The 24,908-nt window shown below is 40.8% G+C and overlaps 2 protein-coding genes across 2 annotated transcripts; one reads left to right on the plus strand and one right to left on the minus strand.

The window, feature by feature from the left end:
- Positions 1-6,027: 6,027 nt before the first annotated feature.
- LOC137284034 (uncharacterized) lies at positions 6,028-21,688 on the minus strand. The gene is made up of 10 exons (XM_067815691.1): positions 21,664-21,688; positions 21,112-21,219; positions 20,834-20,983; positions 19,946-20,088; positions 19,271-19,415; positions 18,729-18,893; positions 13,676-13,795; positions 13,167-13,289; positions 7,075-7,224; positions 6,028-6,093 (listed from the first exon to the last, which is right to left on the minus strand). The coding sequence occupies exons 1-10, from the start codon at positions 21,686-21,688 to the stop codon at positions 6,080-6,082; spliced, it is 1,143 nt and encodes a 380-aa protein (XP_067671792.1). The 3' UTR covers positions 6,028-6,079.
- LOC137283254 (uncharacterized) lies at positions 9,100-12,870 on the plus strand. The gene is made up of 3 exons (XM_067814680.1): positions 9,100-9,113; positions 10,367-10,450; positions 12,759-12,870. Exons 1-3 carry the CDS (start codon positions 9,100-9,102, stop codon positions 12,868-12,870), a joined length of 210 nt encoding a protein of 69 aa, XP_067670781.1.
- Positions 21,689-24,908: the final 3,220 nt, after the last annotated feature.

Genomic DNA, 24,908 nt, shown 5'->3' on the forward strand with positions numbered 1-24,908 from the left:
TACATCATCATACAGTCTTCCTAAATAGTGCGGTGGGTAAGCCTAATGCTTAATGCGTTCGCGCGTCACGTTGAAGACCCGGTTTGATTCCCCAAATGCGTACAATAGGTGAAATGCATTTCAGGTGTTCCCCGCAGTGTAATTGCTGGAATATTGCCAAATGTCTCTTTTGACTTTATACGCACTCTCGCAAACAGATAAAATGAAACACACAGGCGTTTCAAAGTGTTCATTTTGATAATATTTTGAGAGCAATCGTCACTGAATCAGTTTCTATGCTGTAATCCCGTTGATAATGTAGTGGTTGTAGTGTAGTGCGCGCAAATGCATCACAAAATGTGTTAATACACGTTTGTCTTAAAGACGAATACGATACATTTCAAGTGCATGCAGATTTTACTCCACGTAATGCACGTGCAATGTGTCGGAAAACATGAGAAGAGACATCGACTGCAAAAGGCCAAACCAAATTTATCCTGTGCTGACGACATCGACGACATGTCCAATGGTCCAACAGGGTACAGGCATGTAACCTGACGAACTGACGGTACGTTTGGTTCAGCGATGAATCGCGTTTAGACGTGCAACAGTTGGCTGGGAGATTGGCGTGTCTATCGACGTCGACTACACCTCCTTGCGCCGAACTGGTTCGACAGGTGGACAGATTTTGTAGAGATGGTGTTATAGTGTAAGGGTGCATGTCCTACACGGGTATATCAGAGCTAGTGGCGGTTCAAATCAGTCTTACAGCAAATCGTTACATGGACCAAATCCACGTCACTTTTTAACCGCCAGAGGGAGCTGTTTCACCACGACTACACTGGGCCACCACACAGCTCGTGTACCCGGTGCCTATCTCGCCAGTATCAACATTAATGTCCTTCCAAGACATACACACAGCTCGTGTAGCCGGTGCCTATCTCGCCAGTGCCAACATCAATGTCCTTCCAAGACATACACACAGGTTTCAATTGTCTATCACTAAAGGAAACAGGTACGGAGATGTTGTGAGGTTGTCTAAAGCAGGGTTATGAGTATGGAGAGTGGAATGTTGTTAGGTCTCTTGACGACGATCCCATCTGGAAGGTCTTGTAAAAACAATGTTTGTATTGTAGGTTGTTCAAAGATCTGTTCCGGAGATGACACATATAAGTGTACAAATCAGTGATACAAAACAGATTCCGGCTAATGACAAGGCAAATCTACTGTCTATTCAGTTATTCCAAAGCCAAGAAATCACAATCTTGAGTACCAGCAAAAGAATACAGTTGGCTGTTTTAGTGTATTTTACTAATATCCCGAGAACATGTGTATGTTTGACAACACATTTGAGTTGCTAGCCATTCAAAACAAAAGCCTATCTCTATTAACAAAGACAGAAGTAGGAAAAAGCATAAGTTATGTGTGCATGCTGCGAGGTACATACAAAAACGAAATATAGAGGCCGTAAACAATATCCTTGGTTTGTGGGTTCATTAGAGCATAAACCACCCTAGCTTGAAGGCCAAACATACAGTCTTAGGTCTATAGGTAGGGCGACTGACAAAATGAAAGTCCTTATGTAACAGTTCTGTATTTTAACCTGGTGCAACTTCGTAATCACAGTTTGGCGTCTGAGGGTAATCACAGTTTGGCGTCTTAGAGTAATCACAGTTTGGCGTCTTAGAGTAATCACAGTTTTGCGTCTGAGAGTAACCGAGTCAATTTGTCACCTAGCGAATGCTTCTTTGGGTACCTTCTGCTCAATACAAACACCACTCCATTGGCAATTACCGTTAACTTAATCTCTGGTCTGAGAGGAATAAGAGCGGCAGCCCCAGCCATAATGGCTTGATGAGGTAATGGGTTTGCCACGATGAGGTCGTACCGGCTACACGATGGCACGACGTGCATGACCTCACTGTAATGTATCTGCAATTACCGTGCACGTCAGTCTGAGGCTGCACCAACGCGGGAGCCGTTGTGGAAAAATATGTACTAAACGAAAATATGTGTGGAGCTATTGGAAACATGCTGACAGCAGTGTACGGTCCCTGTCTTGCAGAATACTCGGGCATACGTCACGCTGACCGCACATAGAGAAAAATAATATAATACAGAAATAAGACTAAAGCATAACTCGGTTATTTGTATATTAACTGTTATAGGTGTCGTCAAGAGCAAGAAAACTAATACAGTATAGTATTTTCTTGATGATCTGTTGTAGGATAACAACAATAGAGATGAACTCACTGTGTCGCCTTGAAACCTTTAGCCCCACTTGTTATAGACCGTTCTTCCTTAGGCAACAGTGAACTCTGTCTAATCTTGAAGGAGTACGTGAAGAAAAAATCATAGGAAAACAGTGTTTTAACCTATTTACCTAAGCCAGTTTCCGCTTTTAGCACTTACATTTGCTTTTAACAAACGTTGCTAACTGTACACGTTATTGTCGTAAAAGACGCGTGTGGGGGTAGAACGTGTATGTTGAAGCAATCGGTGATCACAGGGAAGACCAGGTTATGATGACATGCATGTGTACATTATGTGAAGCCCATCACTGGTTTCCCCGCAGTGATATTGCTGGAAAAGTGTTAAGATTTGTGGAAAACCCGATTCACTCAATTCAATTATCCATATCTTCAGCCGGCGGCTCCTTATATAGCATCCTTAATGGAATTTAAATGACGAAACATGACACTTTGTGCTGATGAATTAAGTACGTTGTATTTAAATTTCAAAGGTGCGACCGCTTGCATGCCTGTTGCCTTATCGTTTCCTTGGAGACCAATCTCATCAACATCAGCATTGTGAGAGGTAAACCATTTCCACCTTTCACGTAGGTACACGTAATATAATGCTGTAATATAAGCACTGTTTCTGCAGTCGTCTCATACAGTGTAACAAGCAATTTGTGTTTTTGACACACATCTTCGTCTCGCCGAATCCCTAGTTCCATTTGACACATGGATCCAGTATGTGAATCCCATTTTTGGTGTTTTCCGCCCTGATATTGGTGGGATATTGCTAAAAGCGGCGTAAAACTAAACTCACACAGTCATATCCGGATCTTTCAGTGTCATTCAGAAGTGAACTCATAAAGGAGAGTTTTGTGGATTTCAGCTTCTCTACTATGAGGAACACAGTTCCGGGGTATAGAAACACTCCTCCATCAGGTGAATGAATGTTATAAGGCAGTGAGCATATACTCGGCGTCATTAATAGATGGTCAAGCTGTGGTAATACCATTTCTAAAAATTCGTAAGATCTTCGTTTTGCTTGAAATAGATATAACTCAATGTTTTACAAACTTTCTGAAACGTATGGTAAACACATCAGGCCGCTGAACTGTCACTACTATGTTCGATACATCCCATACATTCTATTTCAAATGGCATATTATTCATTCAAATAACTAATAGGGAAATTCACCTGCCACATAATGTCGATAAATTAATTAATTTGCGCCTGCAAATCGCTCTATCCTTGCACAGAGGAAGAGAATACACATACATTGATGCTTTTTCACTGCCTTTCATTGTTCAGAAAGCTCTTTGAAATCACAGCTTAAAATCAGACGTTTTTTGACACTTGTTCAGAGGGGTTAGGCCATACAGGCCTTTGGACTTTGGTTAAACTCAGCGGCAGGTTGCTGTCCGCTTTACTGTGATTCAGTGCTATTGGTAGATTGTGGAAGTGATTTCAAGCCAATGGGTCAGTGGCATGCGCACAATAATCAGGTCATCCGTAACGCAACTGATCTTCAGACAGAACACTTCCATGTTGACAATGTAAGGATATCCTGGAGCGCCATTCGTCGATGTTTATGGGCAGATGGATATCCCTGCAGTTTGTCAACCACTATCACTACGTCGCAGACAGGCGCGTTTGAGATGGACATCGTGGCGGCTGAAATCAACGTCATTCGTCTGGTTTGCAGTTCACAGATGAAAGCAGATTCAATTTGTCATCCCATGATGGATGGCAGAGGCTTTATCGTCGCAATAGAGAGCGAATCACAGATGCAACTGTGACCACGCATAATCAGTTTGACTGGGGCTCGACCATAGTTTGGGTAGGAATAAGTCCTACTGGACGACCTCCACTGCATGTGGTCGACGGTAGTCTTATCGGACAGAGCTATCGGGACGAGTACCATTCCTGCAAGCTACGATACGCCCCATTGTCACGGAATTCTTTAGGTATCTGAGTGCAGAGCGGGTGGAGCCGCCATCATGCTCGCCAGACCTCTACCTAATTCGCATGCCTGATATGAACTGTACACACGTCACCCACCATCAGCAGATCTCCAAGGACTCCGCAGGGCCCTAGTAGAGGAATGGAAGGAGATTCCACAAGCTTTCTGTGTGTACTTGATGAGAAACACGAGAAGAAGATGCACCTGTGTCTTAGAAGATACACAATATATTGAATGTCCGAGTGCTTTGTGTTTGTCTTTTTGTTGATGGGAGGCTGGTCTATACAGTTGATATTCGCTGGTCCTGTTTGAGATTTTTGTCTGTATGTCACGATGTGTCACGTTTGTCAACACATTATGTTATTGTGTTATGATAACACTCTATGTTCTATTATTTCTGGGAAACGTTTCTTTACATGTGCTATATGTCAACCTACCCTTGATTAATGAAGCCTAGTAATATGTAAAATGTAATATGACAACAAAGGTGGAGACTAACATTGGACACCAACAGTTACCAACAATGTGTGATGGTAATGGACAATGGTCAACCGGGACATAATTATAGGCAATGGACAACCAGTCATTCACCTGATTATTCTAGTTGGGTTGTTGTTTAACGCCCTACTCAACAATATCCCAGTGGTATGTACATAATCGTGTCTGGAGCAAACAATCCAGTGGTCAACAGCATGAGCATCGGTCTACGCATCTGGGATACCCATTTAGCAAGCCAGACCACCCGATCCCGTATGTTGCCTCTCACGATAGTGAGTGAGTGAGTGAACTTAGTTTTACGCCACTCAGGAATATCCCAGCTATATGGCGGCAGCCTGTAAATAATCGAGTCTGGACCAGACAATCCAGTGATCAACAACAAGAGCATCGATCTGGGTAACTGGGAACATGACATGTGTTAACCAAGTCAGCGAGCCTGACCACCCGATCCCGTTAGTCGCCTCTTACCTCACGACAGTGATGAAGACGTAAGCACATACTCTGGAACGTTGTGTTCTCCATACGTCGTATGTTGTTTTACATTCACAAAACTATTAAAAACTGATTATGTGGTCATGCATCCAGATGGCTAATAGTACAATATTAACTATCGAGTATTCACAGAATATGTGGAGACAGCGATTTTATGGACACCTCTCTAGATAAGATTCTCGTTCTTGTCTCGCAAGGAAAGATAAGTTATTTCCCTTAAATCGCCCCACCTCATACTCTATCGTCTATATGCCAGTTGTTTAATATCCCAGCTGTACGACGGCTTTCTGACGACAGTGATTAAACGTCACTTGCATTAAACGCAGTTTTGATCTATATTTCAGTCGCGTAACAGCGTACACGTTTAACGAGCATGACAGACACGCTATGTCATGAGGCATTGGAACATGTATTTTACACAATAGTGGTTTCTGTGGCAGACAGCAGACATATATGATTACAGTGATTTCCCAACAACACTAGTTTATTTAGCTAAAAAGCTAACAGCTTCAAACTAACACGTTCCCGTCAACATCACACCTTGACTGAGCAATGATAATACCATTACATTACCGCTGATGGCACTGAGCCAGGTGTTGACGGATCATTCTGGACGTGCACTGTAACAAGCTTATCGTTAACAATGACCCTTAATTAGATGAATAATCAGCTACGTATGCGCAGATGCAATTAATGCGCTCTCAGGAGACGTTCTGGTGCAAGGTCTAGCATGGCTTCGTGTAAGGTTGAGTCATTTTACAGTTGAACCTGACATATCCATAATTAAGTGTCTTTCTATTACATTTTTAATAACATGGGGAAAATACAGTACAGATAAACAACCGTGATATGGAAGACCGCCAACTGCTTGAAGACTGTTGATAAAGAACCGTCACCATCCGGGTATACGTCTTAGTGTTCACATTCTGCAAAGAGAAATATTATGTAATATGTTATATTTGGGACTACACTTTCCCAGTAACGTACAAATTTCAGTGGGTGAGACCCATAAAAACCTCTTGTACGCAACAAAAAAGTGTAATCCTAAACATAACGTTACTTTTGACCACTTCCTAAATAGCAATGTGAAATCAGAGAAATATTAATTTTGTTAGAAGAAATATAAACGCAGCGTTCTGGGTGGTCAGTAGCTGGTTCTTGTATACAGAAAATACTGACAGAATGTGATAAATTGGTGTGAAATACTGTAAAGGTTTATTCAAGCTTCCTTTCCTAACTTTGCTAAGAAATGGTATATAACCTGTCGGTCGTTCTTGCTGTAGCAGTTTGAGGACGTCAGATAACTATTAGAGCACGTAAGGCAGTGGCTGTAGCAATGCCACATGGCATTAGATTGGTACAGATAAAAGTATGAATACTTAAAGGTAAACAAAGCCAATCTTCGAAACTTCGAAATGTGGATCGTATTTTCCTTCGCCGAATGTGTTCAGGGCTATTCCCGCTGCCCAGTAGTGGGAGAGACCGTAACAGTAAGTCAGGCAGTGGTACAGGTGGTAACAGCTGGGTAATGACAGCAGTGGGAGACACCGTAACAGTAAGTCAGGCAGTGGTACAGGTGGTAACAGCTGGGTACTGACAGCAGTGGGAGACACCGTAACAGTAAGTCAGGCAGAGGTAACAGCTGGGGTACTGACAGTAGTGGGAGACACCGTAACATTAGGTCAGGCAGTGGTACAGGTGGTAACAGCTAGGGTACTGACAGCAGTGGGAGAGACCGTAACAGTAAGTCAGGCAGTGGTACAGGTGGTAACAGCTGGGGTAGATGATAGTTTGAGGCAGCGAGTGAGTGTAGTTTCCGACGATTGTGCCAATGTCCCCACGATAAGGTTGACTTGTGGCAGAAGAGGTAAGGTTATGGTACAAGTGAAATACACCGCTTATCTTACCCGGTGTAACGGTTCTGAGCGGGTTGCATTTCCACCCCACTGGTCCTGGGCAGTTTTGCGTCCTCCCGTAGGCGGCTGACGACATTATCATTTCCCCCATCTTGTAGCACTTCGTATCTCGAGGGTCGAAAGGGTTGGGACATCCGGTAGCTGAAATACATTCCAGTACCATTATTAATGTATCCACCTCCATGCCCAAAATACACTCATACACACAAACATACCAGTCATCCAAAGGTCATCAGGAACAGACAGTGGGAGACATAGCAACGCCATTAACCAACCCATAGTCATCAGCACCAACTGCATGTCAGCATAAACAAAACTTTACCATTGTTATGTTATCAGCACCATCGATATGTCACATGACAATTATAACACTGTCGTGGTTATCAGCATCAGCATTATGTTACCATAACAACTGCAACATTGTTATGTTATCAGAACCAGCTGTGTTACCATAACAACTGCAACATTGTTATGTTATCAGAACCAGCTGTGATACCATAACAACTGCAACATTGTTATGTTATCAGAACCAGCTGTGTTACCACACCAACTCCAACATTGTTATGTTATCAGAACCAGCTGTGTTACCATAACAACTTCAACATTGTTATGTTATCAGAACCAGCTGTGTTACCACAACAACTCCAACATTGTTATGTTATCAGAACCAGCTGTGTTACCATAACAACTCCAACATTGTCATGTTATCAGAACCAGCTGTGATACCATAACAACTCCAACATTGTTATGTTATCAGAACCAGCTGTGTTACCATAACAACTGCAACATTGTTATGTTATCAGAACCATCTGTGATACCATAACAACTACAACATTGTTATGTTATCAGAACCAGCTGTGATACCATAACAACTGCAACATTGTTATGTTATCAGAACCAGCTGTGTTACCATAACAACTCCAACATTGTTATGTTATCAGAACCAGCTGTGATACCATAACAACTGCAACATTGTTATGTTATCAGAACCAGCTGTGATACCATAACAACTGCAACATTGTTATGTTATCAGAACCAGCTGTTACCATAACAACTCCAACATTGTTATGTTATCAGAACCATCTGTGTTACCATAACAACTGCAACATTGTTATGTTATCAGAACCAGCTGTGATACCATAACAACTCCAACATTGTTATGTTATCAGAACCAGCTGTGTTACCATAACAACTGCAACATTGTTATGTTATCAGAACCAGCTGTGTTACCATAACAACTCCAACATTGTTATGTTATCAGAACCAGCTGTGTTACCATAACAACTGCAACATTGTTATGTTATCAGAACCAGCTGTGATACCACAACAACTCCAACATTGTTATGTTATCAGAACCAGCTGTGTTACCATAACAACTCCAACATTGTTATGTTATCAGAACCAGCTGTGTTACCATAACAACTGCAACATTGTTATGTTTTCAGAACCAGCTGTGTTACCATAACAACTCCAACAGTGTTATGTTATCAGAACCAGCTGTGTTACCATAACAACTGCAACATTGTTATGTTATCAGAACCAGCTGTGTTACCATAACAACAGCAACATTGTTATGTTATCAGAACCAGCTGTGTTACCATAACAACTACAACATTGTTATGTTATCAGAACCAGCTGTGTTACCATAACAACTGCAACATTGTAATGTTATCAGAACCAGCTGTGATACCATAACAACTGCAACATTGTTATGTTATCAGAACCAGCTGTGTTACCATAACAACTGCAACATTGTTATGTTATCAGAACCATCTGTGATACCATAACAACTCCAACATTGTTATGTTATCACAACCAGCTGTGTTACCATAACAACTACAACATTGTTATGTTATCAGAACCAGCTGTGTTACCATAACAACTACAACATTGTTATGTTATCAGAACCAGCTGTGCTACCATAACGACCACAACATTGTTATGTTGTCAGAACCATCTGTGTTACCATAACAACTGCAACATTGTTATGTTATCAGAACCATCTGTGTTACCATAATGACTACAACATTGTTATGTTATCAGCACCATCTGTGCTACCACAACAACTACAACATTGTTATGTTATCAGAACCAGCTGTGTTACCATAACAACTGCAACATTGTTATGTTATCAGAACCAGCTGTGATACCATAACAACTGCAACATTGTTATGTTATCAGAACCAGCTGTGATACCACAACAACTCCAACATTGTTATGTTATCAGAACCAGCTGTTACCATAACAACTCCAACATTGTTATGTTATCAGAACCAGCTGTGTTACCATACCAACTGCAACATTGTTATGTTATCAGAACCAGCTGTGATACCATAACAACTCCAACATTGTTATGTTATCAGAACCAGCTGTGTTACCATAACAACTGCAACATTGTTATGTTATCAGAACCAGCTGTGTTACCATAACAACTGCAACATTATTATGTTATCAGAACCAGCTGTGTTACCATAACAACTGCAACATTGTTATGTTATCAGAACCAGCTGTGATACCACAACAACTCCAACATTGTTATGTTATCAGAACCAGCTGTGTTACCATTACAACTGCAACATTGTTATGTTATCAGAACCAGCTGTGTTACCATAACAACTACAACATTGTAATGGTATCAGAACCAGCTGTGTTACCATAACAACTCCAACATTGTTATGTTATCAGAACCAGTTGTGTTACCATAACAACTCCAACATTGTTATGTTATCAGAACCAGCTGTGTTACCATAACAACTGCAACATTGTTATGTTATCAGAACCATCTGTGATACCATAACAACTGCAACATTGTTTTGTTATCAGAACCAGCTGTGTTACCATAACAACTACAACATTGTTGTGTTATCAGAACCAGCTGTGTTACCATAACAACTACAACATTGTTATAATATCAGAACCAGCTGTGTTACCATAACAACTGCAACATTGTTATGTTATCAGAACCAGCTGTGTTACCATAACAACTGCAACATTGTTATGTTTTCAGAACCAGCTGTGTTACCATAACAGCTACAACATTGTTATGTTATCAGAACCATCTGTGTTACCATAACAACTACAACATTGTTATGTTATCAGAACCAGCTGTGTTACCATAACAACTACAACATTGTTATGTTATCAGAACCATCTGTGTTACCATAACAACTGCAACATTGTTATGTTATCAGAACCAGCTGTGTTACCATAACAACTACAACATTGTTATGTTATCAGAACCAGCTGTGTTACCATAACAACTCCAACATTGTTATGTTATCAGAACCATCTGTGATGCCATAACAACTGCAACATTGTTATGTTATCAGAACCAGCTGTGTTACCATAACAACTGCAACATTGTTATGTTATCAGAACCAGCTGTGATACCACAACAACTCCAACATTGTTATGTTATCAGAACCAGCTGTGTTACCATTACAACTGCAACATTGTTATGTTATCAGAACCAGCTGTGTTACCATAACAACTACAACATTGTAATGGTATCAGAACCAGCTGTGTTACCATAACAACTCCAACATTGTTATGTTATCAGAACCAGTTGTGTTACCATAACAACTCCAACATTGTTATGTTATCAGAACCAGCTGTGTTACCATAACAACTGCAACATTGTTATGTTATCAGAACCATCTGTGATACCATAACAACTGCAACATTGTTTTGTTATCAGAACCAGCTGTGTTACCATAACAACTACAACATTGTTGTGTTATCAGAACCAGCTGTGTTACCATAACAACTACAACATTGTTATAATATCAGAACCAGCTGTGTTACCATAACAACTGCAACATTGTTATGTTATCAGAACCAGCTGTGTTACCATAACAACTGCAACATTGTTATGTTTTCAGAACCAGCTGTGTTACCATAACAGCTACAACATTGTTATGTTATCAGAACCATCTGTGTTACCATAACAACTACAACATTGTTATGTTATCAGAACCAGCTGTGTTACCATAACAACTACAACATTGTTATGTTATCAGAACCATCTGTGTTACCATAACAACTGCAACATTGTTATGTTATCAGAACCAGCTGTGTTACCATAACAACTACAACATTGTTATGTTATCAGAACCAGCTGTGTTACCATAACAACTCCAACATTGTTATGTTATCAGAACCATCTGTGATGCCATAACAACTGCAACATTGTTATGTTATCAGAACCAGCTGTGTTACCATAGCAACTACAACATTGTTATGTTATCAGAACCAGCTGTGTTACCATAACGACTACAACATTGTTATGTTATCAGAACCAGCTGTGTTTCCATAACAACTACAACATTGTTATGTTATCAGAACTATCTGTGCTACCATAACAACTGCAACATTGTTATGTTATCAGAACCATCTGTGATACCATAACAACTACAACATTGTTATGTTATCAGAACCATCTGTGTTACCATAACAACTGCAACATTGTTATGTTATCAGAACCAGCTGTGTTACCATAACAACTACAACATTGTTATGTTATCAGAACCAGCTGTGTTACCATAACAACTGCAACATTGTTATGTTATCAGAACCATCTGTGATGCCATAACAACTGCAACATTGTTATGTTATCAGAACCAGCTGTGTTACCATAGCAACTCCAACATTGTTATGTTATCAGAACCAGTTGTGTTACCATAACAGCTCCAACATTGTTATGTTATCAGAACCAGCTGTGTTACCATAACAACTGCAACATTGTTATGTTATCAGAACCATCTGTGATACCATAACAACTGCAACATTGTTTTGTTATCAGAACCAGCTGTGTTACCATAACAACTACAACATTGTTGTGTTATCAGAACCAGCTGTGTTACCATAACAACTACAACATTGTTATAATATCAGAACCAGCTGTGTTACCATAACAACTGCAACATTGTTATGTTATCAGAACCAGCTGTGTTACCATAACAACTGCAACATTGTTATGTTATCAGAACCAGCTGTGTTACCATAACAGCTACAACATTGTTATGTTATCAGAACCAGCTGTGTTACCATAACAACTACAACATTGTTATGTTATCAGAACTATCTGTGTTACCATAACAACTACAACATTGTTATGTTATCAGAACCATCTGTGTTACCATAACAACTGCAACATTGTTATGTTATCAGAACCAGCTGCGTTACCATAACAACTCCAACATTGTTATGTTATCAGAACCAGCTGTGTTACCATAACAACTGCAACATTGTTATGTTATCAGGACCATCTGTGATGCCATAACAACTGCAACATTGTTATGTTATCAGAACCAGCTGTGTTACCATAGCAACTACAACATTGTTATGTTATCAGAACCATCTGTGTTACCATAATGACTACAACATTGTTATGTTATCAGAACCATCTGTGTTACCATAACAACTACAACATTGTTATGTTATCAGAACTATCTGTGTTACCATAACAACTGCAACATTGTTATGTTATCAGAACCCGCTGTGATACCATAACAACTGCAACATTGTTTTGTAATCAGAACCAGCTGTGATACCATAACAACTGCAACATTGTTATGTTATCAGAACCAGCTGTGTTACCATAACAACTGCAACATTGTTATGTTATCAGAACCATCTGTGTTGCCATAACAACTGCAACATTGTTATGTTATCAGAACCATCTGTGATACCATAACAACTACAACATTGTTATGTTATCAGAACTGTCTGTGTTACCATAACAACTACAACATTGTTTTGTTATCAGAACCATCTGTGTTACCATAACAACTACAACATTGTTGTGTTATCAGAACCATCTGTGTTACCATAACGACTACAACATTGTTTTGTTATCAGAACCAGCTGTGTTACCATAATGACTACAACATTAATATTGCTATGTTATCAGCATCAGCTGTATGTTACCATAACAACTGTAACCTTGGCATGGTTACTAGCACCAGCTGTATGTGACCATAACACCTACAATATTGGCATGGTTTCGAGCACCAGGTGTAGGGTACAAGGGCACACACGAACCATTTATGACCCACTCGAGCGTTATGTCACTAGCTACTTACCTCTCCTTGTAACAAAGTAGTATGCTATGGAGTTTCCATCTCTCTTCTTCTCGCACGTGTGTGTTTCACAGCGTTCTCCATACCCTTCGCCCACGTCGATACAACCGGTGTCATGGATGCAGCCTGAACACACACAGCCGCCAGTTAGCATCACTGTTAGATTATCTGGTTTGTTGTCTAATAACACATCATGAACATCGCATAAGATGCGAGTCTGCTAGCCACACCACCCAATCTTAATCGTCGCGTCTTACGACATGCTTGGGTTGCTAACGCTTATCCCGCTTCACGGGTCCATGAGTGTTAAAACGATGTTTTCAAAGGTCCGATTGAAATGTCCTCTAATATATTCAGAATTCAACAACACGAGTACAGATATCACAGAAATGTTCTAAAACGTCATCGAGTCTGGAACAATCAACCAGTGGTAGACGCTATAAGCAAGTGTGGACATGGACCACACAGACCGAGTGAGTGAGTGAGTGAGTTTTGTTCAATAACATACTGACCTTCTCTGTCGACCTGCAGTGTAAACTTGCTGCCCGACTGCATGCACTTGAGGTATACACACTCTGAGGCCTGGTAGCTAGCGTTCACATTCACACAGCCACCCGTATGCTTCACACAACCTGGACACACAAAGTAGTGAGTGAGAGTAGGTGTTTCATGTTAATGAGAAAACATGCTTCTAAGGGTTTGGTTTAAAATGTAATTATTGGAGAGAAGGGAAAGCTAGAGTGTTTTCCCCAACATCCAGCGTTTGTATGAAACATGCCACTTAGCTGTGATTTTATGAATCAGCCACACAATACATAGCCCCTCGGAATCGGAATCGCACGTAAAATATCTCTCGCTGGTCAACGCTGGTGTACTGCAATGGTGATCCTTCTTAGCATTGTTGTTCGTCAGTGCTAGTATAGTGTTGTTATTTCCAGCCAAAATGCAGTTTGAAATTTTGCCATTTCTTCTTATAGATGTAGTACTGCTATGTATGTAGTAGTCAGATGAAATATACATAGTTAACAATATCAAGACAGGCTAACTTCCAATATCATTTACCAGGGACATCTAGTAGGACAATCCACTGCACAGGTGACCTAGAATAGCACAGGTCAGTAGAACTGTCGAAGACCCCGGACATTTGCGATAAGAAGCAAGTTTCATGTTCAAACGGCTCTATCAGTAAGGCATATTCACACAAAAAACAAACAAACCCAAATCAACCCTGGGGAAAGTGTTATCTTGAGGTAAAAAGCATTAAAATGAGAGGAAAGTTTTAATAAAAAGGCACATCGATGAGTAATGCTTAACATGTATAACATGCAAGTTCAAAATAGCGAGAGGCGCCTGTATAGGTAATGATTAACATGTGTGGTGAAACTAGCATGTACCTTTTACGACAAAACCATCAAACACATTTGGCACTAAGTCGTGCTTCCATGGAAACAGGAAAAACAAAATTCTGAAAAAAAACTTCAGAATACCAAAAGGTACATCTACGGGTAATGATTAACATGTGTGTGAAATTTGGTGAGCATAGCATGTAAATGTTAAGATATATGCTCCGGACAAAGTTTCATGACGGACGCAATGACGGGCGCAATGACGGAATAAACGCTATATGTACCCTCTTACTTTGTAGCGTGGCTACAATTAAAGAAAATCGTTTCTTGGCGTGCTGTTCCCTTATACATTATATATTTTTTTATTTCCCAGTGAGTGACTCTGGAATATCGGTTCCAATGGTGATAAGATTTTCAACGTTAATACGACCATCGCTTATGAGACCACTATCAATGTTATGCAGCCGTGACACGTCTTCACTCTGGAATGGATTGTCACTCCTTAGATACCTGAGAATAGTGACCATGCCCTCATCGTCCTGTTTCAGTCTCCCTGCATTTAGTTCACTGTGCCCCATGTGAAGATGGACTTGGTCAAGAGTCTCAGAGCACAACTGTACTGGACCATCACATGAACCGACAGTAGCTACTTTGCCCTTGCTGCATCTAAGCGACATTTATAAGCTCTCCTAGTCTTTCTAGATCTCATGAGTGTCCGCTCAATTATCATGTCACCCCATGTACGTGTACCAATCCAAAATTGTTCCTTGTTTCGGCAAATGGTGAAAAGCCCATTATGAATACATTTTTGAAGATTGAGGCACGCACTTTTTTAATCCGGAAGATGAAGCCCACAATACATAACACACTTGTTGTGGAAAGTGGCTGCAAACCATGTCAACATATCTTGAAAAGCCTTTAAATGCAGATGCCAGTATCCAGTCCTTTCAGCTCATATGAACATACAAATTACTGAGGTAAAAGCCCATGAAAAGCAGCCAAAGCTTTGCTGTTCTTGATTTGCATAGCTTCTTTAATAGTTCAGAGAAGCTAGTCTGCCTTGATCTTGTATGCCTTAGCATAGAGTGCTTCAACAAACGTGAACAGGCCGCAGCGCTGTCCCACTTTCTTTCTCTATCTGCTAACAACACAAACAACATGGTACGATTAAACCATTTGTCGGAAGGTTCAAAGGAATCATTGGATGGTACACAGTGGCAGAACGTAATGAGTCACTTCTGCCATTAAGCTCTGACAGCTTGGTAATACTTGAAAACGTGCATTTGAAAGCATCCACCTGGTGTCCTGTTTCGTGTATCTCAAACAAAGACACACATATAGGTTCAGTTTCCTCAAACACAACCTTTGACATCATACTTTCCTTAGATAATGTCCCCCAAATCACAAGCACTAGTAATATCCTCGGCGGTTTTCTTCTGTTGTTTAATTACCAGTGTATGCTCTGAAGGTGGGGTTTGGCATGCAGTGACGCCTGTGAAATGCGTTGATCCTTCTCCTGTGAGAGTGTCCTCATGATAAAAATTATCTGCAATCCATTGACCTGTGCCACCTGTGTCATTGGAGGAGATTCCAACAGGAAGGTCATCTATAGTTTCATCACTGGAAACAGCTGACTTTTAAAAATCCATAACATGGGCATAGGATACGGTGAGTACAAAAGCAGACAGAACATTCAGTAGGATCTTTGACCTTGTAATTGGATGAACAAAAAGACCATGATAGAAAGAAGCAGGGGTAACAAATAAGGCTTTAGACCTGAAGCTGGCATAAGCACATGCCACAATGAAACAATTTCAAGGTGTTGTTTTTCTGCAGTAGAATTTGAGTTTGTTTTTCCCATCATACTTTTTACAAAATTGAAGAGGACTGTAGGGATGTCTGTTTTAATTTCAGATATGTGGGGATGAACAAAAACCATCTGATGATATAATTATTTCTATTGACGTCCTGACATGACGTCTCAATCTTTGTGCTTGATATCATCATCCAAAGTATTATCTTCCAAACTTTATGAATCCTGTAAGAAAGATGATGCATTTTTCACAAGTGTCACAACACAAGCTTGGCCATTTCTTTCTGATATTACCAGACCTCCGCCATAATATTCAAGAAGTGGACACTTGAGATGTTTGACGCTGTAAGGCTGCACATTATCAAAAAGGCACAAACTGACTTTGACGATTCCTTGACAACTAGTCTCAAGCTGGAATACATTGCAGTTTACTGTGTCATTATTTTTAGTAATGGACTTTCCTCCACCTCTTCCTGCGAGACACCGCTGCACACAGTGTGTGTTGTACGTGACTTCACATACGGGAGATAAAACATTATTGCCTTAATTTGCAAAGCATATTCATCAAGTCTCTTTTCGCAAGTTTCAAGTATCGTTTTTTAAGCTTGCTCTTTTTCTCAATTGAGCTTACTATCTCAATACAGCTTATCGCAGAACATCTATCTGGGAGGCACTTCAATCCATCACAGTCACTTTGCTGTGCATAAATCAAGCAGTGGGTTTTAACGTCGATGTTAGAGTACAGAGTCCTCAAAACAGGTGAGGCTGAATGAGTCACATATTTACAAACAACATTTTGGACATTTTTTGAAACAGTATATCCTTTCTAACATTTCTCATGCATAAACTATATTTTCTCTTGCAATAACCTTTCATGTAAATCATCTTCCCTCTCTCCCGAAGCAGCAATAAGAGATGAAATTCCCTTTTGTCAAAGCTTGACATTTCCTTTCTCCTGGTTACAGATCACATCTGCCTGTGCAGATCATGATCTGTCTGTGCTTTCTGGAAAGCAAGAAGAAAGAATGTAGTGTTTTGATGCTTAATCAGCTATATATTTGAAAAACATTTGTGTATTTCAGACGATTCCTGCATAGGGTCTTTGACACATATAATTCGCCTGTGGGAAAGAAGTATGACGCCTTCTCTAGCAGACGATGTAGTGAAAAAATTTTTTTTGAAAATAACTGCAATCTTTTTTCTATTACTGCAATTTTATTAAGTGAGCAGATCATATTATTATGTTTCTCACTTACAAATAGCATCAACAAGATAAAGCTTAGTTGAACAGTTCCAACTAGACTGAAAAAATACATTACATCACATGTACAGGTCCGTCTCCTATTCTCGCGGTAAACACGTCTTCTGCCGAGATTGACAATGAACGATACTTAGCGGTTGTTTACATCACTGACCAGTTACTAGAAAATGGCCCACATCTGTTTTTGACCGAGCTCAAGAGTGGCAATACACCTGATGGATCAAATAGGTGGTAGATACAGGTGGTAAAACAGCAATCATTCACACGATAAGAACTGTTTGTATTATTCTTTTATCCGATATCCGTAAGTACCGCGAGAATAGGAAACGACAGTATATAAGTAGTCTAATGCACACAGTACAGACCTTGCCTTTTATAATGCTAGAATTATACCTAAAGATGATATTTTGTCTTTATACTATATAATAAATGTGTGTACACAGTTTACAGTTACCTGTAATGCAGCTGTCAGTTGAAGACATTTCCTTTGGAAATCACAGTGGCATCAAATGCCCTTGAGTGATGAGGTAGCACCAGGGGACTGACATCTTTGTTGTGATCGGAAACGGTACTAGTTTGCCTGACAACTACATACAGGTCAAACATACACACGGAGCTCAAATAACAATTTCTTAATGTCAAATGTAACGCATTTCCCCCAGTTTGATTTTGGTTGGGTTTTTATTACAGACACACTGGATCATGGTAATCATTTCTGTTAACAAACTGGTTTGTTATCGCAAATTTCTAGACTAAATAAAAAAATAAAACAGGGAACAGGGAGGCTCAACTAGAATGTCCTGAAAGAGTATACTCTATGCAAAATTATGTAGAATGTCCTGAAGCAAGTGTAATCTTCCGTGGAATATCACTGGAGCACATGACCTAGGATCTCTATAGATGACGTCACTAGATTGTTTCGTATAACGTCAGAGTTTTTGTACCCATGGTGGGAATCGAACCTGGACTCGTGCTACAATCTTTACCCAGGCTGTCAGGATGAAGTATGACATGATATATCGATCGCCTACTGAGATATCACTCTTGAATTGTAATGTAAATTCAGTATTTATAACATTACATTTTATTTACATGACTCATTTAATGTGGTATAAGGGGAATTCATTTACACAGACAGTCCTCACCTTCAATTATTGGGTCCAGCTCCGCCACAGCGTGGAACCGGAATTCAAACACTTTGTTCTTCATGCCTTGAGTGATTTTCACGCTGGCCTTACATGTATGTTGAAGACACTGGCCAAATGTAAGCACTGTACCGTTCTCATAGCACTTGTCCCCTATTATGCACCCTGTGAACAAATTAACTTACATCAGAATATGCTTAAAGAGCAAAGTGTGCATGGTACTACCCCACACCGACACACCACGCACTCCTAAGGGAGCTAGGATGAGCGTTTTGGATGATATGCACAGGGGGATAGTCGTTCTCGTTAGGCTGTCTTGGTATATAAGGTGTTCTTGGTCCACATAACGATGTTTCGTCCATGTCACGTCCGACTGAAAGTTGTGAATGAACCAGACTGGCTGTTTTGAACAACAATTAAAACTTTCCAGGAAGACAACAACAATGCATGAGTTGGTAGCATACGTGGCATCGATGTTTGCACATAAAGGTGTACATTATGTAAACAAATATAAAAATTCTTGAATGTGTAGCCTAAAGTACCTGCGGAAGTCGGTCTCCACAGAGGTTTTCGCATCCACCGCCTGTGTCGGGGAATGACGTCACAGACTGCTGTCGTGCAGTTCTCGGGGAAGTGGACCACGTCACCGTAGGAGTAGCAGGTGCCGTCGTAGTGACAATGGGCTTGCTGGAAAAATGAAGCAGAGTAAGGTATCTGACATTACATCTGATCTGTCATCTATTCTTGTCCAGACGTATAACCGTCTTGTTAAGACGTATAACCACACCAAAAACTATACCAACCACCCAGAGACGGTGGTCGCAAAACTACGTCCATTTTTAAAAAGACCCGCTTCCTGTCCGTCTTGAATTTGAGAATCCCAGGGGCGTTTCTACCATTATAAAAAAGCCCGGGCTTGCATAAAAGGCTAGGCAAACCCTCACTAATATCTGAATACATAGCTTTGTAACATAACCTATCGGATTTACACGACAAAATGGCTTGCTACGCGTCTGGCTAGCTATTCCCGAAACGTTCGTAGCCCTACGAACTTCTTAAGCCCATTCTTAACACATCGAGTAGGATCAAAGTTAAGAATTTTTAGGGCTACGAACGTTTCGATAATAAGGGCCCTGCTGATTAAAGAGTCTCCGAGTATGTTTGGATTGAGATTGCACATCAGTTTTCCACACAGACAGATTTCTTTATTTATTTACCTTTATAGGTGAGACCATGCCATACTGGAGGATTCCTCTGGCCCAGTGAATGCGGCACAGCCTCTCGTCACACAGTACCCCCGTCTTCTCCACATCCGGGTGGTAGGGGTTCCAGAGGATGCAGCGACCCTCAAATAGACAACCTGGCAGGTGAACGAGGCTCAGGGTAAGCAAGATGTATTCCTTACTATCACATTTTCATTTTTATGGGATTGCGACAAACAGACACAGGACAGACGACTCGAACGACTATGGGGTGCCTTTTAAACCTGTCACCTCGGGGCTCATGCCTCTACATACAGCTGAGACAGCGATGAGACTTCTTTTCCCCGCCAAGAGAACCCAGCAAGAACACGAAAGTGTTCCCGGACGCAAAAAGGTGGGCACTCCGCCAATGTCAGTCAGTGGATTAGGATTGACTGGTTAGTTTCTTGTTTAGCATCGCACTCAGTAATGTTTAAATTCCGTTTAGAAAGTGGTAAAATGTAACATGTATAATTATATTTGGTGAAATACAGATTCTAGTTCTTTTGTTGGGCCGCATCCGCGACTCGAACCAACACCGACATTGTGAGGTACCTCATCGCCAGTGCTCAAAGTCGCCAACCTAACACGCTCAGTCACCGTGGCTTCCACAACAATGGAAGTCAGACTACAGGTAGTCTTGACTGTGGACTTTGTGTATCCCTCTGATTAGTGTAAATGGCATTATGAAAATAATGAAAATAATGTAAAGGGTTAATACTGAAGAACAATTTTACCCTGGAGTTTCACGCAGTAGATTAGGACGCAAACCTAATCTGGACATGCCAGAGTGGCATTTCGTTAGCTATTCCTTATGTTGCTGTTGAAGAATTATGAGGCGAGGATTGTGCCGGTATTACTCACCACTTTTATACCTGAGTAGTCCTATTCTTCCTGATCGGTAACACTTCCATTTAATACATGGCGTTCTGGGGTCCGTAAAGATTGTGTTAAGTTTCTTTGGAGTTTTCGTTTTGTTGAAAGCAAACTCGCAGTGATCACGCCTTGGTGCACCTTTGATGGAATAAAAAAACTCGTAAACCATGGTACGATGTTTACATTCCAAACATATGTTTATTGCATAGTGTGCCAATATGATGCCACTTGTTCATGCCCAGGTTGCCATGATATTGTTAACTCACCTCGTTTAAATCGGCTCAGTTGGGGCACAGGTAGTCTCAGGTAGTCTTGGTTTAACTGATGGGTGTGGTAAGAGGATACCAGAACAGCACATGTTGCCAGTACCAATACTGTGAGTGAGAATAGTAAATGGGGGAACTTTAGCATCTGCATCTGTCACGTAACATCGCGTCAGTGTGGAGGCAATGGATTTGAAGACATTTACAAATTTGTAGAAACCCTTGAATGGTGGTGTCACACTTATGATGACAATCAGATTGATCCGGGTTAAAACTCCACAGCCACCGCACCCTACAGCGGGCGTCAATTATCACCCGTTTTTTTTCTAAATGTACCAAGCCAGAAAGCGTTATGTTTACTGTTACATTAGCAATATCGGTTTCCCAAGATCATTGAAACTTTATACACTTCTTATTAGTGTCTTGTACATATTGTCTGCTGAACACACTCACACACACACACACACACTCTCTCTCTCTCTCTCGCTCTCTCTGTCTCTCTCTCTCTCTCTCTCTCTCTCTCTCACACACACACACACACACTTTGATACTTACCTGTTATGGTGCAACACAACCCCATGTCTTGAAAAGAGCCGGATCCAACGTTAACGTCGAATGAAACAAAGATGTGAAGGTAGGCAACTGGTCGGGCGGTTCATGGCTCACATTCCGATGTGGAGACCATCAATATCCCCCGCGTTTTATGTCACGCTAACCATCGACGTCTTCAGTGGCACGTCACAAGTACAGATTGTATCGAATTACACACGCCATGAATATGTGTCCCTCGTTATATGTTTATGTCATATTGATTTCAGATATGTGCACTGTCTTCTTGGACAGATAGGGAAGTGAATCGACCAGAATCGATGGCAGCATCTGCCGTTATGTTTTATTGTTGATGGGTAGGGTTGGTATGCTCCTTTCAGCAGGCGGAGCGTGTAGCACATGTTTATATATACCTGCATAGTTTAAGTACTGGAGATTATTTCGTGAAAATGGATCAACAAGTTAATCAAAACAACCCAATTCTTTTATTAGTACTCATACAGTCACAAAACATATGACGATATCATTTACATAATGCTGTACTTACGCCCTCAAATACTTCACGTGTGTGTGTGTGTGTGTGTGTGTGTGTGTGTGTATATATATATATGTGTGTGTGTGTGTGTGTGTGCGTGCGTATGGATGAACTACAGTAAGCTTGTGACATTTTCTGAACACCTTTCAGTTCGGAGATACCTACTGAATGCATAGAGAGAGAGAGAGAGAGAGAGAGAGAGAAAGAAAGAGAGAGAGAGAGAGAGAGAGAGAGGGGACACGTCACATACTTTCCTTCTTTGCGTCTTCGGGGTGTCGGGGACGCCTTCTGGTTAACTCTACTCGTCACGCTGAAGGCCCGGGTTCGATTCCCCACATCTCTGCTGCCCCCTGCCGTGGTATTGCGGGAATATTGCTAACAGCTACGTGAGACCATACTCACTCACTCACTCTTCGCGTCTCCATTTCTGATATTAAGAGCCCAATTAATGCTCATTAACAACTAGTGGATCACCCCTTGCACATTTACTTGAGAGTACTTGCCCGTAATGATACTTAAGATATGTACTATAATGCTACAATATACGCTAACAACGGGAAGAAGTGTGTCTCATGAGGGCTAATGTCCAAAACAATGTTTAATATGAAGGAGCACATTGAGCAAGTTGAATGTACATAATCGTCACCTTTATTGGGAGGTTGAAACAGACGCAAGTGACTTTCAACTGACGGCGTGGTCTGACGTCCCATGTGTTTACAGAGCAGTTGTTCGGCTTAACCCAGTTGAAGTTGAAGCTAAATACACCCCCCGTGAATAGGCACAGAACAAAGAGACTGAACAATTTCTGAAGTTGAAGGCAACGACACTTGGCATAGAATGTGAAGTGCAAGGCGCGGGATTTTGATAGGACGAGATCACTGAGTTTGATTGACACCGGTATAACCGATCGACCAGCCATATTGTAAATTAATGTTTCATTATTTTATGTTCGAAATATACTCAACTAAACAACATTGTTTTATTAACAATAAACTTACAAGCGAAACTCGGGGTGACGTCGTTAGCTAGTGAAGTATGGTAAAATTTCACGATGAAAAAAGGAGTTCCCTTCAAAATCGAGGCTGGACGTGGTATGAAAAATATGAATCCTGATCTGTTTGCGCAGGTAGGTAATAAACATGCATATCACACACCTTCTAATAGATGTGTTGTGGGTACGGTAAGAAACCTCACGAGAGTTATTCTTTCTATACAACATGTGATATTATCTGAGTACAGAAGAAACTTTAGTTAGTGTAGTGAATCTCACATTTGTCAGACAGTGTCATTTGGTGCATAGAATGAATAACAATGGTACTTGCACTTTTTTTAAGATGTCTCTCTAACTGATAAAGCGGACGAATAGAACTTCAAACATTTTCTTCAGAGCAAAGCCATAACATAATGAAAAGGATAAGACACAAATGTATTTGTAAATGATACAGAAGCCGTATCAAAGCTGATCTGCATATTAAAATCTCCGATTTATATCGAGTCAGGTATATCAATGAAGTGTCATCAGCTGGCCGTTTCAGCTAGTTCCCGTGGTATCATCTGGAACTTCTCATTTGACATGTCATTCCGACCTTACGTCACGATATCATTTAAATGACGTCACCACTGCTGACGACGCAACACTACAGTTGTAGGAAATTTAAGTCCCGTGAAGGTATCGCGGTAGAACAGGCCTTAAGTAACCCATGCTTGCTACCAAAGGCGACTATGCTTGTCGTAAGAGGCGACTAACGGGATCTGGTGGTCAGGCTCGCTGACTTGGTTGACACATGTCATTGATTCCCAAATGCGCAGATCGATGCTTTTGTTGTTGATCACTGGATTGTCTGGTCCAAACTCGATTATTTGCCGACGGCGACATGTACATGGAATATTGCTGAGTGCGGCGTAAAATTAAATTCACTCACTAGGAAACTTTCGCGCATATATATTTTCGTGTGGTCGGATCGTAAATATTACTGGATGCCAATCCTAAATCGCCACAGGCAATAAAGATGCGAGAATTGCTTCCATTCAAATACCTCCTGAAGATTCGACTTTTGTTTTTTTTTCTTTTTTTAATGAAATATAATATATGTTGAACTCACATTTTATTTTGTTTTGTAGTGAAGCATTTCTTCAGTGGGCGTTGTACAACTGGAAATGGTTGGCAGAAAATGTACTTTTTATTGTGTGGGCAAGTGGGACCTTTACTGGGGGCGGGAGATGAGAAAGACGGAATTAACTATGGACGCCCCAATAGTGTCCTCATTGGAGTTCCTCAGTCCCAAACATACAAGTGCAGCGAGTTCAGAACACCGCAGCCAGAATCATCTTAGAAAGTCACAGACGAGACCAAGTACCACTAATTCTATTGGGGGCACGCTAGCTTACTATACCACAGGATTACATTCAAAGTCCTCTACCCATCTTGCAAGTGATTGAACAATATAGCTCCTTCGCTATCTTTCGGACTTTTCCCCACCCATTAACTATGTCTGAACCCATTTTCAAAGGTCATTTGCCTTTGTCGCTACCTCATGTTGGAACTCTCGTCCTCAGATGATTAGTTTTTCAGAATCACTATCATCCTTCAAAACAAGCTTTAAACCCCATATCATCAGAGGGACGTATCTCCCCTGAATCTGCTCGCTATTGTGCGTTTAGCGCATGCTTTGAGCATGGAATCAGCGCGGGCTGATATGTTGTCTTAAAAAGTAGT

Source organism: Haliotis asinina, chromosome 5 (genome assembly GCF_037392515.1).
Source record: "Haliotis asinina isolate JCU_RB_2024 chromosome 5, JCU_Hal_asi_v2, whole genome shotgun sequence".
Taxonomy (NCBI): Eukaryota; Metazoa; Mollusca; class Gastropoda; order Lepetellida; family Haliotidae; genus Haliotis; species Haliotis asinina.